At 46.5% G+C, this 13,336-nt stretch overlaps 1 protein-coding gene across 1 annotated transcript in view; it reads right to left on the bottom strand.

Annotated features, from left to right (window-relative positions):
• Nucleotides 1-11,583, bottom strand: part of PHF12 (PHD finger protein 12) — a 92,041-nt gene extending 80,458 nt beyond the window's left edge. The window contains exons 1-2 of the mRNA XM_075335251.1: nucleotides 11,027-11,583; nucleotides 8,949-9,130 (exon numbers count right to left, since the gene is read on the bottom strand). Of these exons, the coding sequence (XP_075191366.1) occupies nucleotides 8,949-9,130; nucleotides 11,027-11,080 (236 nt within the window). The 5' untranslated portion in view covers nucleotides 11,081-11,583. The remainder of the gene's footprint in view (nucleotides 1-8,948; nucleotides 9,131-11,026) is intronic.
• Nucleotides 11,584-13,336: the final 1,753 nt, after the last annotated feature.

The following is a 13,336-nucleotide window of genomic DNA, read 5'->3' as shown; positions in this document are numbered from 1 at the left end:
TTGTCTGCCGAGTCCACTCCCTGTGGTTTGTAGACAAGGAAACTGCATTAACACTTTACATACAAATGCTTCAAGCTCTGCCGAGCGCAGGGGAACGCGGGCTCTGCTCTCTCAATGTGGCCTTTCACAAATTCCTACCCAAAAAAAGAGGAGCCAGTGTTTGCCATGTGCCCTTTCAAGACTCGGGTGGACGGAATAATGAATAATTAATCCTGCATCCACAGTCCGTGGAGTCTGGAACATTTCTCCCCATTACTGTAAAGCCCGAGACACAGCTGGATGATTCCTACCAAGGCTGTGCCTAGAAATCTGATACTGGTGCTTACATTTTCGGGTTGTTTGGAATAAACCCCATCCTGGACGGGGCACTTATACTTTTTTACTTCCCTTTCCCTGAGAATCACAACTTGTGTTTTTGTAATTTTCCACTGACACTGCCGTATGAGGGCTTGTGTTACCTGGTGAGAAGAGTGGTTGTGAACAACACATTCACGTCACCATATATTGTTCGGAACAATAGAGGTGTTTTTTTTAATTGAGGTAAAGGAAAAAAAACAACATAAAATAAAGGCAATTCCTCTATTGTTTGTTTTTTACGTTCACTGCTCAGTAAAAATGACCTGGTAAATTGATTAACCCCTTAACGACCCATGACGTACAGGCTACGTCATGGATCGTGTCACTATCATCGCCGCGGCCTGCCGTGGGCACATGGTAGCGCGGGGTCATGTGATGACGCCTGTAGCTAACATGAGTCACTTTCTGTCAGTGCCGACAGTGAGAGTAAAGCAGCATATCTGCAGATCTCAGCTCTGTAGCTGAGATCTGAAGCTATGGAAGAGTGATCAGATTGCTGATCCATATAGTCCCCTAAGGGGGCTAGTAAAATAAAAATTAAAAAAAAAAAAAAAAGTTGAAAAAAGTTTTAAAAAACTAAATAAAAAACCTAAGTTCAAATCACCCTCCTTTCGCCCCATTGAAAACTAAAGGGTTAAAAAAACAAACAAAAAAAAAAAAAAAAACCACACATTTGGTATCGCCGAGTTCAGAAATGCCCGATCTATCAAAATATAAAATCAATCTGATCGGTAAACGGTGTAGCTGCAAAAAAATTCCAAACGCCAAAATTACGTTTTTTTGGTCGCCGCAAGTTTTGCGCAAAATGCAATAACAAGCGATGAAAACGTAGCATCTGTGCAAAAATGGTACTGTTAGAAGCATCAGCTCGAGCCACAAAAAGTAAGCCACTCAGGCATAGATCCCAAAAAATGAGAACGCTACAGGTTTCGGAAAATGACGCAAAACGGGTGTTGGTCCCGGAGAATAGCGCCGCCCATCTGGCCAGATAGCCCAGGAGTGACCTTCTAGGTGAGCATTATAAAGTGTTTTTTATGTTCTACAGCGCGGCCTGCGGTCTTATATACAGCATGTTAGAATGCTGTATATAAGAGCCCACTGGTGGTGGCCAAAGCTTACAGGCCATAAAACTGGTGACAGGTTCCCTTTAAATAGAACTACACATTGCTTCTGGGGCACACATGACTGAATGTATCTACATGGACCACTGGACTGGGCTGTTATTCGTCCTGTATGAATACATTTGGACTATAATAATAATAATAATAAAATTTATATATATATATATATATATATATATATATATATATATATATATATATATATATATATATATATATATATATATTATATATATATATATATATATATATATATATATATATATATATATATATATATATATACACACATATTATATTAATAAGAAAATTATACATAAAAAAACCCAAAAAAATAAAACACTGCAATATCCTGTGTTCTTCAGTAGCAAAGTTATATTGACCTCTTCACAATCGGCTGATTTTTCGATTTTTTTGCCATTCTTCTTCCGGTAACATGTAAATTTTTTTATTTTTCTGTCAATATGGTCATGTGAGGGCTCATTTCTTGCGGAATCAGTTGTACTTTTAAATGAAACCATACGTTTTACCATGTAGTGTACTGGAAAACGGCAAAAAGATTCCAAATGCGGAAAATTGCAAAAAAATGCGATAGCACTATTGTTTTTGAGATATTTTATTCACTGTGTTCACTATATGGTAAAACTGACGTGACACCAAACATGAATAGATTTACTTTTATATAAGGGGTAAAAAAAAAAACAAAATAAGAAAAAAAGTGGCGCACGTTTTACGCCATATTCCGTGTCCCGTAGCGGTCTCATTTTTCGGGATCTATGGCTCAGTGACTGCTTATTCAGGCTGACGTTTTTAATGGTACCATTTTTGCGCAGATGCTACGTTTTGATCGCCTGTTATTACATTTAGCACAAAATTTGTGGTGACCAAAAAAACGTAAATTTTGGCGTTTGGAATTTTTTTGCCGCTACACCGTTTACCGATCAGATTAATTGATCTTATATTTTGTTAGATCGGGCATTTCTGAACGCGGCAATACCAAATATGTCTATATTTTTTAATCCTTCAATTTTCAATGGGGCAAAAGGGGGGAGATTTGAACTTTTAGGTTTTAGTTGTTTTTATTTATTTTACTAGTCCCCCCCTAGGGGACTCTATGGATCAGCAATCTGATTGCTCTGCCATATCTGCTGATCACAGCTACACAGCTGTGAGCAGCAGATATGATCATTTCATGTCTCACCCAGCTCTGTGTCAGGGGGAACAAAGTGAGTCATCACACAACCCTGTGCTACCATGACAACCACCAAAAGTCACATGATCACGTCACGTGACTTCCGCCATCGGGCAGTAAGTAAATGTTTACCGCTGATGCCATTATAATGGCGCTGTCACATATTGACAGCGCCATTTCAGGGGTTAAATGGCACGGGCAGATAACTATTCTGCTCGTGCCTGGCAGGCACACATCTCAGCTGTATATAAATCAGCCGAGATGTGCGCCGATCGCTGCCGGCAGCAGACCGCGGGCAGTAACACTATGACCGCTAGGACATACTATTACTGCCCACAGTCGTTAAGGGGTTAAATGTGGAAGAAATGTTTCAGATATTTTAGTGACTGTATAACCAATCTGAATAGGGTTTATAGAACTGTTCAGAAAGGTGAATTTGTGCATCATATCTGCTGTGTGAACCGGTCCTTAAAGTTTTTTTTGTGATCTCTAGATCTGAAGCATAAATGATGAAGCTCAGACTGCTGCAGGTGCCCCGTACCAAGCTGTGCCCCGTACCAGGCTGTGCCCCATACCAGGCTGTGCCCCATACCAGGCTGTGCCCCATACCAGGCTGTGCCCCATACCAGGCTGTGCCCTATACCAGGCTGTGCCCTATACCAGGCTGTGCCCCCTTGAGCTCAGTTTCCTCTTAGGTCCTGTTCAGATGAATGTATTTCGGTCCATGTACACAGACCAATATTAGCCTGTGTGTGTGAGTGCACGGAGCCAGCTTGTTTAGCAGTAATGTGTACATTTTGTCATAGCAGTGTCCGGACTGCAGGCCACACTGACAGTTGTAGTGCCGCAGATTGCAGACTCCTTCCAAAATCCTACAACTACGGCACATTTCTTCCAGACTCTCTACAATGAAACCCCCCAGCGGCGGGGCCTTCATATCAATATGCGCCATTTTACCTCTGCACCGGCTGCAGAAATCCCCGGTGGCAGGCAGCCATAGCAAACAGAAATTTGATAGAAAGGTCTCATTTCCATGAATGAAAGTCTATTACGAGGTGAACAGGGGAATGGTCTTTCTCGCCAATCTTACCGATCACTAACACAAATGCAGCATAAATGTCACAAACAAGTGGCGGTAGTATTAATAGTGCAGGTGGCCAACATAAGCCACATTAGCAGTATTATATTAAGGGTCACTGCCGATCTTCAGCTATATTGACAGCTGCCGAGTGACATTTATGGGGCATAAAACACCTGGCACACAGGGAACATGTAATAAATGCTGAGTAAATAGCACACTGCAGAGGAGGGGTCTGGCCGGCCAAGGCCCCCCCCCGGCAAAACCGGCTATTCTCCGGGGCTCATAAGGACGAGACTGCGATAAAACCACAGTAACAATATCCTCCTAGTCCTCAGGGTCGGATCATTTGTACAGCGGTATACGTCAAATTACGCAAAAGGGTTTGCCAAAACCAGAGGTCTACCATCTATAGATGAAGCATGTAAGTGTAAGCCACTATGGTAATATATGTTGTAAATCGTCAGCAGATATATTGACTGCAACAAGAAGTTGAGATGATGATTTCATTGCCTGTGAAGATGCAGTATCCTTATAGAAGTGCAGCGTACTGATCGAAGAGTCAGGAGTCCACTGTATTCGTGAGCTGCAGCTGAATTTTCTATAGTGCTGTGCATAGGCAGAAATCAGCAATAGGGCACAAAGGGGAGCCTCATCTTGGTGACACATCAGACTCCAGACTTTGTTCTGGCAGGACGCTTACAATGATTAAACTATATCTTCTATAAAACCTCTGTATGCGCACCTAACAGGCTGATGAAATCAGCGCGCCATTGTCACTACTTCATGTTCCTTGCAAATGAGACAGCATAAACGTGATTGCAGTCAAAAATGACTACCTGCGTAACCCGTATACAATGGCCGCCAACACAAACTGCAATCAAACAAAACTAGCTGATTCTTTGCAGAGCTTTATAAGACCTCAGTCAGACATAACCCATTTTTTGTTTTCACGGACATCACACGTCCCCATTATAATCTATGGTACTACTCACGTCTGTTGTTTTCTGGTTTTATGGATGACAAAGGCCAATACAAGTCTATGGGTCCATGAAAAACACGTACAGCATCTGCGCATCATCCATGTGTTGTATGGGTTTAACATTTCAAAGCATAAGAGAAGCTTTGTAATTTAATGATCCATTTGTGAAAAATACTGATACTGAAGGTAAAAACGGACACATGAACCATACACTGATGACACCGGAACAATTTCTCATATACAGTGGAGCCTTGGATTACGAGAACAATCTGTTCTGGGAGTGTGCTTGTAAACCAAGTTATTCATCTAGCAAAGCAAAATTTACCATAGGAAATAATGCAAGCTCAGACAATTCGTTCCACAACTTGTTCAATATCCCATCCTGGTCCCCTATTGTGCCATTCCACAAACACACACATATTACGCTCACCTTACCTTCCGTTCCCTCGCCGGCCTCCTGGTTCTTGTAGTTCGCCGGTACAGGATGTGTATCGGGTAACCATCGCGACCAATGCCCCGGAGCTGCCACTGTCAGAGCGCTGACGTCAAAGGCATGAGCCGCTTGGCTCTGATTGGCCACCGCGCTACCTTTGAGAAGCGGCTGACAGCGGAAGTTCCTCCATCGTCGCGATGGTTACTGGAAACACATCCTGTACCGGCGAACTACAGGAACCATGAGGCCGGCGATGGAACGGAAGGTAAGGTGAGCATAATATATGTGTGTGTGTGTGTGTGTGTGTGTGTGTGTGTGGACTGCAAGGGCGGGTCAGAGCGCGGTTATAGTATGGAACCGAAAGTGTGTGCGGTGAGTATTTGCTCGTACAGCAAAGATTGCTCATAAACAGTTACAAATATACAGCAAGCTTTGCTCGTATAGCGAATTACTCGCACACCAAGTTACTCGTAAACCGAGGTTCCACTGTATGTATTTAAACATGGACCTATGAATGAGTTCTTAGGCAATATTTTCAGGGCCATTTCCCCTAGTTCCGATGAACCACAACATTAATTATGAAGCAATTTAAATAGATGAGTTAGTAAAGTAATGGCGAAGTGTAGGATCAGATCAGATGTAATCAGTACACAAAAAAAAGTGCGGCGACTTTGTAATAAACAGGGTGTTCCCATTTCTCATCATTGTTCAGATTTGTTTGCAATAAGTCAATGACAGCGTTTGTGCTCACAATCAGACTGGAAACCTGTACAGGCCGCGTCCTGCTCGGAGTCAACAAGTCCACGCAACCGCAGCGCAGACTCCAGAGCCATACATGTTAGCTCCGCTGAAGCATTGTAGCAAACCACAAGCTGGAGACAGACGTCGTCAGCCTTCGCTGTGAGCAGTCTGAGGTCTGCACAGGCTCACACGTGCCAGGAGAGTCCCTTTATAGAAAATGCTCCATTGTGGTCCTGTATGTAAAGAATAAAAATCCATCCAGAATGTAAAAGGCATGCTGGAACATACAAGAAAAACAATGCTCGCTGCATTCCCCATTTCTAACAGCATTTTATGAGCAGAAGAGTAACATATCTCCTACACGTAGAGCAGCACAGTGGCTCAGTGGTTACAGTGGTGCTTTGCGGTGCTGTGGTCCTGGATAGAACATCTGTAAGGAGTTTGTATGTTCTCTCGTGTTTGCGGGGGTTTCCATCTAATGTATACAATGGCCTCACATGTCTGCTCAAAAAGAGGACACTGGGTCAGAGGATTGGGCAGCAGCATTTCAACATGCCTGATCCCTTTGTTGTCAGGAAACAGAGTGCCTCATGCGCCTTCAGAAAAACCTGCATTCTGCATGTATATTGGGGAAGGGGTAGGGGTGGTGGCGGGGTGACAAGCAAAAAAAAAAAATCTAACGTGATGGGAAACTACAGTTTCAACAGCGGCATGTAACCTAGAACGTTCCCATTCACTTAAAGCAAACTGATTCTAATAGTAGTGGATAACCACTTTTCAATAAAATAATCCTCCTTATAAAATAAACATAATATCCTCACCTCCCCTACCAGTTCTTGCATGACATCAGTATGTCACGTGAGCCTTGCAGGTAATCAGCGGACGCTTTTAGGCTGTTGTCCTCTCACTACTACTGTTTGATGGAGGTGGAGATGAAGGAAGTGAGAGCTCAGTAGCCGTCGACTGTTACGCCACGTGAGCCCTGTAGCCAGTGACCGCGGCTAATGGGCTGCTGAGCTCTCACTTCCTTCATCTCAACCTCCGTCAAACAAAAGCAGGCACTGATTACCTGCAGGGCTCACGTGATAGTGTCATGCGAGTCCCAGCGTTGCTAGATCCGCCATGGTCCCCATAGGGTAGAGCATTACTTACCTATTTATCCCCGCGCCTGCCTTGTTTACTGCAGCGATGACATCAAGTCCACAAGTGACTGCTCACCTCAGCAGAATGATAACCTTGCAGCGAGTTTACCCCACTGTCATATTATTGCTCTGTTCCAAACTCATTAAACTGGCAACATTTTGCACCTCTTAGGCATACAGCGACATAGGCTGCCAATATAAACGTGTATTGTCCAGCACACTGCCTTTCTATACGTTGTCCCCTGAACCATTACACAGCTTTCCTTCTGCAATATTCCAATGACTACTGTCCCAAAGGAGGTTAAAGCGGAGGTTTTAGCTCTGTGGGCTGAACGGAGCCCTATGGATAAGCTTTTCTTGCATACACAATTTGAACATGGCCTAAGGCTATGTGTGCACAGAGTTTTTTTGACGCTGCGTTTTTGGCCGCAAACGCACAAAAAACACACCCGTGGCAAAAACGCACCAAAAAAGCGCATTCATTTTTACCGCGTTCCGGTGCATTTTTGGATCACTGCGTTTTCCAATGCATTGCATGGGTGAAAAACGCAGTAAAACGCAGGAAAGAATTGACATGTCCAGTTTTTTTAGCTAAAAAACGCAGCTAAAAATAAAAGTTGTGTGCGGACAGCAAAAATGAAAAGTCATAGATTTTGCTGCGGAACCAAAGTCAAGCAGTTTTGAGCCCAAAACCGCACCGAAAAACGCCTAGTGCGCACATAGCCTTAAAGAAAGCAGTGCGGTCATGGGATTGAATTGAAACAATAAACCGATAGCAGTCATGTTCTTTGTAGGTTCCTCCCACACCGCGATACATACGGATACAATGATAACGGGCTGTGAAGGCATGCCACAAAACACATTCTTCTAAAGCAGCCCGTAACCATGGTGTGAACAGAGCCTTATAAAGCTGCAGAATGTGACTATACACGCTGTGTTTTCAGGGATTTAACACAATTGCACAACAACGTATTCATCTGTCATACAGGAAGATGAAACACAGACACTTCCCATACGACACTCACGGACATGTAAATGTGCACAAGTTCCTTCCTGTCTGAGGCAAGGCTAGAACATGGCTGTCTTCTAGCATTCAGAGCTAGAAAGGGGTCTGGACACCATTCCCCCTCCATGTAAGCGTGGCCGTCCATATACAATAGAGGTTGTCCTTCTATGACAAAGCTGGCACCCTTCCCGGCTCTACTCGACTCGTTTTACCAAGAGATTTATACAGGCCTAATTATATGTTCTCCCAGGGCAACTAGAGAGTAGTGTGTCACTGGCTAACAACATTGCAAACTCTGGGCCGAGAAGCTTTCACTTATGCTAAAGGCTCGAGACATCAGTGTAAGGAGTAGTCCCCACCACCGGTGCTCCCCCACAGAACAACAACGCCCCACTCTGTGACCAGCAATCACAGCAATGGCCCGACCGAGCCAGGAAAGCCGGACATTACAGAACTGGAGATCAGCAGCACCAGCGCCACCTGTGGGTGACTGCCGGCAGGGCACTGCGCATTGTTTACACAGAAGCAGAGACTATGGAAATACTTTTATGCCCAAAAAAAGACAAAAGGTATTTTAAGAGCAATACCTTTATTAGCTGGCCAGAGTAATGCGTGCAGACTTTCAACTGCATCAGGCCGCTTTACAAATCTACAATATAATTTGTTACTGCACATCACAGAGAAGCAAAGGATATAGAATCACAAGAGCAAAGCGAGCCCGTCACAGGCGATACACAGCACCCAATATCCATCACCTACAGTAACTGCAATGAGGAGCCTAACAGAGCAGGAAGGCCGAGTAATGACAATCAGGATGCAATCACCCAACCAATCCGGACCCCTCTCCCAAAGCAGACGGCATACGGTGGAAGGACGGGCGGTCTGCCGCCTCTTACCAGCACTGGAGATGGAAGGCGGCCGGGCAGTGGTCACAGCACAGCAGGTCCCCTCCTTCCTTGCAGCTATCGCAGCTGTCATGGTTGGTAGCCCTTCCACTTCTCCTGGGCTCCTTTTCTGGTCTCCTGCTCTTCTTCTCCCCTTCTTCACTCTTGGGTGGTGCCAGGAGAGCTTGGATTTGCTGGTGTAGGCACAAGAGAACACAGAAAGCATTAAACAACAAGGCACATATTGCCTAACCCACATCAGGAGCTCAGTAACCAGACCATGGTGATACCAGCCATCGGATGAGCCCACTCACTATGAGGTCCATTGTGTGGCAGTTTTTAGAATATAAACAAATAAACATAACACAAACCATATGCACCCCATAATGACCTTCTGATCAGTTTTGGAGAATAATTCCGTTTGCTCTTAAACATAGAACCCCCGAATGCAGGTGTGAACCCGGCCGTAGCCATGTGGCCGGTTATATCAGACGCTGCCTTCTCCTAGGATACATTCACACATGGCAGATTTGTTACACAGGCTTCTGCAGCGCTTTCACCTGATGATTTGGAGAAACCCATATTCGTTCTGCAGTGTTAGCCACTTTCAGATGTATTTAATGCGTGAAAAAAAATCTTAACTGCTTCATTCCCCTCCATGGTGGGTGTGATACAGTCCCAGTCACCATTATCTGTAATCCCAGCGTCCATTGTTTTCTGTGCAGAACAGTGTGACCTTACAGATGTGGTTACAATACTTGTTATTTCTTTAGTTCCATCATATCCATAGGAAACAGAAGACTTGATGCAGATGTGAACAATGCCTTAGGCTGGCCATAAACATAGTCGTCGGCCACACACGGGAGCTCTAAGCTCGGCCGAGGGCTCCTGTGTTCTCCATGAGTCGCTGCCAGTATCGTCCTGCAGCAGTTTCTCCGGGGGAAGAAAACGATCGGACGACTGAATTCCAACCACTTGATCCTTCTACCCCCAAATGGAACCTGCCAGGGGACAGTCGGGGAGACCGCTATACCCATTAGTTTGTTGGCTGATCGCAGTGAAATCGGCAGGTTTGGGTGACTTTAATACGTATGGGGGTCTTTAATATTGCCATACACCCCAGATAGCGCTCAGATGAATGCTGGCGGATCCTGGCACCCACCCTACATACACAAAGGCTCAGCCTTTCATGTATTGTCAATGGAAAATAAGCCACTGTCGGACAACTATGGCAGCAGCTGATTTCTCTTAAGAACAAAAGGACTGGACATGTTGAAATAGAGCAGACTGACCCTCCAGCTACACCTCCCCCCAAGTAAAAGACCTCCCCACTAATGAGATGACTGGCAGGTTCTGACTACCTTAAAGGGGGTGTCCACTGCTAGAAAAAACCCTTCTTAAATACCATATCCCCTTGTACAATAGAAATCTCTGGAGGCCGCATGGGCCCAGTCATTCCTGGGCTACTACACTCTTGCTTTCTTTGGACAATCCTCAGATTTCCAGGGGAGGCGATTGGCTGCACAGCACAAAGTCACGCAAACCTCGGGCCCCAGCGTCTGTGGAATGACGCCGCTACAGATGAGGATAAGGGGGTTTTATTTTACAAAAGGGAACACAGTATTTGAGAAGGGGGTTGTCTGCATAGTGCACAACCCCTTTAAGGCTGGAGCTGCACACACAAGGGTTACAACTGGGGAAGACCTAGGAAAGCTAAAGCAACAAGGAAAAAGGAGACATTGCCCAATGTGACCAATCAGATTCAGGCTCTCATCTATCAGACGCTCCATGGAGAATAGACGCAGCAATCTGATTGGTTGTGGTATGTCTGCCCACTTCCACTGGTTTAGATAAGTCACCTTCAGGGAGAGAGCCTGAAGACGGCAGAGCTGAGCGCACAGGACGCTGCGGGCTGACAACAGGGAGCAGCAGCCTGCAGACCGGGCCGGCGACAGTCATGGAGATCAGCCCTGCACTGCGCATGTCTGCCCGATCATGGCGGAGCTCGGAGCGGCTGCCGTCTGCACCGGGCCCCCGCCCCTCCTCCGCCATGGACCGGGCTGAGGATGACGTGTGATGGCGGCGCTTACCTCCATCAGCCCCCCGGACGTGTCCAGGTCGTACACAATGGTCTTGGCCTCCATGGCCGGAGAATGCACAGCCCGGCTCCTGCAGAACGGGCGCTCCGGAGGACGGGGCACCGAGGCCTCCCCCGGGATCGGATCCTGGAGTAACGGAGACTGGAGGCGGCGGCTCAGGAGGAACAGTCCTAGAGGGGGCGCTCCCTGCTCCGGGGATGTGACGGGGCCTGTCCGGGCCTAGCCGACTGCTCGCCGGTCCCTCCTCCTGCGCTGGCTGCGGTCTGCAGGAAGCATCAGGGCTCCGGCCATGTTGGCCCCGTCTTTTCACGGGAGAAGGGCAGGCCGCGGGGCTGCTGTACGGCTCGCTGCTCCGTGACGGACTCGCTGTTGCGCTTCACTCCTTCCGCGGTCGCTTACGTGCGTCTCCCCTCCCCCAGTAGCGGCCGCGCACTTGGCGCAAAGTGACTGCGCGGGAGACAATCCTATGCGCATGCGTGGAACAGAGAAAAGAAGGGGGGAGCGTAGAGCCGCTACACAGCGAGGATAGGAGCAACGGACGTCACGGTGATCACGCATGCGCAGTGTGCTTAGACATGTTGGGAACACGGCAGACAGCGTCTACGTCACCAACCTCGCGCATGCGCCGAGAGGAAAAAAAAGCAAGACTCTGGGAACAGCCGCGAGAGAGAGGGGCGGGATACCCTGTGACATCACTAAGTAGCGCATGCGTCTTGATTTAGGAGCACAAACCGGTACACAGCAGGGGGCGCGGCGTTAAGCCAAGCAACGTCAATAATTTTGCGCATGCGCAGAGATAAGAAAATGGCGTATACAGCCGCTGTATACACTGTGAAGGGGAGTGTAAGGACGTCACACGCCGTACACACTGCTTTACCTTCCTGCAGACATGGAAGGGGCCTTTTTGTTTACATTTTGTCTGTCTGCGCATGCGCATCATGTGTATGTACAGAGAAGACAGCCATGTTGGTACTGGCATGTACGGAACGAAGACTTCCTGTTCCCGGGACAACCAGCGCTTAGTGTCTCGGCAGCAGCAGCAGAGTGCAGCTAGTATGGCAGCGCTGGTGTGTACGTGCAATGTAAGAGTCCTGTGGTCCTTGACAAAGCGGCCTAATAACCATACAGAATGAACCAGAATCTCCACGGCTGCCATTATGTCCAGCACACACTATAACAGCAATAGTGGAGTGTCATTACCAAGGTAACGGCGCCCAGAGAGCTCTGCACAAATCATCCCTCCTGACAATATGGAGGGAGGAGCAGAAAGCAGAGGACCGTGCAGATTGGCTACAAAGCATCACTTGACGAGCACTGCACCTTGCTGATTGGTTACAGAGCATCAGGTGATGAGCACTAGACCTTGCTGATTGGCTACAAAGCATCATGTGACGAGCACTGGACCTTGCTGATTGGCTACAAAGCATCATGTGAGGGGCTAGCACTTCTTTCTGCCATTGACATTTTAGGCGGTGTTCTTACTTGGAGCGTAAACCCGAGCAACGTAGTGATTTAATTATTAATAATCTTTCTGTTCTCAAAAATGAAGTGAATTTTATTGTTTTTTATCTCGCTATCACTCCATGCCCAGTGCTGTTACGTTTTTTTTTTCTTAAGCTTGTAAGCGCTGCCCTGCAGCTGGCAGGATGGCTTAAACACACTGTTAGATCCAACCAGCTGTGCTCCTCCAATGCTGCAGATGCAAAACTGTCAAATGCAACATTATTAGGCGCACCCACTGACTCCACCATCCCACTTCACCAAGCTCATAACTGTCAGGAGTGCACTTACCCTCTATCAATCAGGAGGCAGGGGACGGAACCATCCAGCAGACATCAGGGGAATAATCCTTAAAGGGGTTGTCCACTACTGCTGTCATTCACTTCCTGTTAATTACTTAAAGGGACTCTGTCAGCAGATGCTATGTCAGCGGAGGACAGCATGCTGTAAGAATTAACTACCTCCCAAAAGCAAATGGGCTTCTCTTATCAGTGTGTGCAAGGGTTTATTACCCTGTGATTAACATTGCAGAACTAGAAACATCCATGCACAGCAGTCCAACACAGCTCCTCCTCTGGTTGACACATCACAGTCAATGCCCAATCTCTTATGGAGAGCCTGCTGTGTTCCTGAATCTAGATTCTTTAATTGTTTGAGAAGGGCTGCAGCCAGTAATCAATGTGATACACCCTGGGATTTAGAATCTCTTAGTCTACATTATGTTGCTGTCAGATGAGGTAGCAAAAACCTGCTGACAGATTCCCTTTATCCCTATGAAGGCAGGGAGAAAAAGGCCGGCAC

Source organism: Anomaloglossus baeobatrachus, chromosome 2 (genome assembly GCF_048569485.1).
Source record: "Anomaloglossus baeobatrachus isolate aAnoBae1 chromosome 2, aAnoBae1.hap1, whole genome shotgun sequence".
Taxonomy (NCBI): Eukaryota; Metazoa; Chordata; class Amphibia; order Anura; family Aromobatidae; genus Anomaloglossus; species Anomaloglossus baeobatrachus.
Note: the sequence above shows the minus strand (reverse complement) of the source record. Positions and strands in the feature narration are given on the sequence as shown.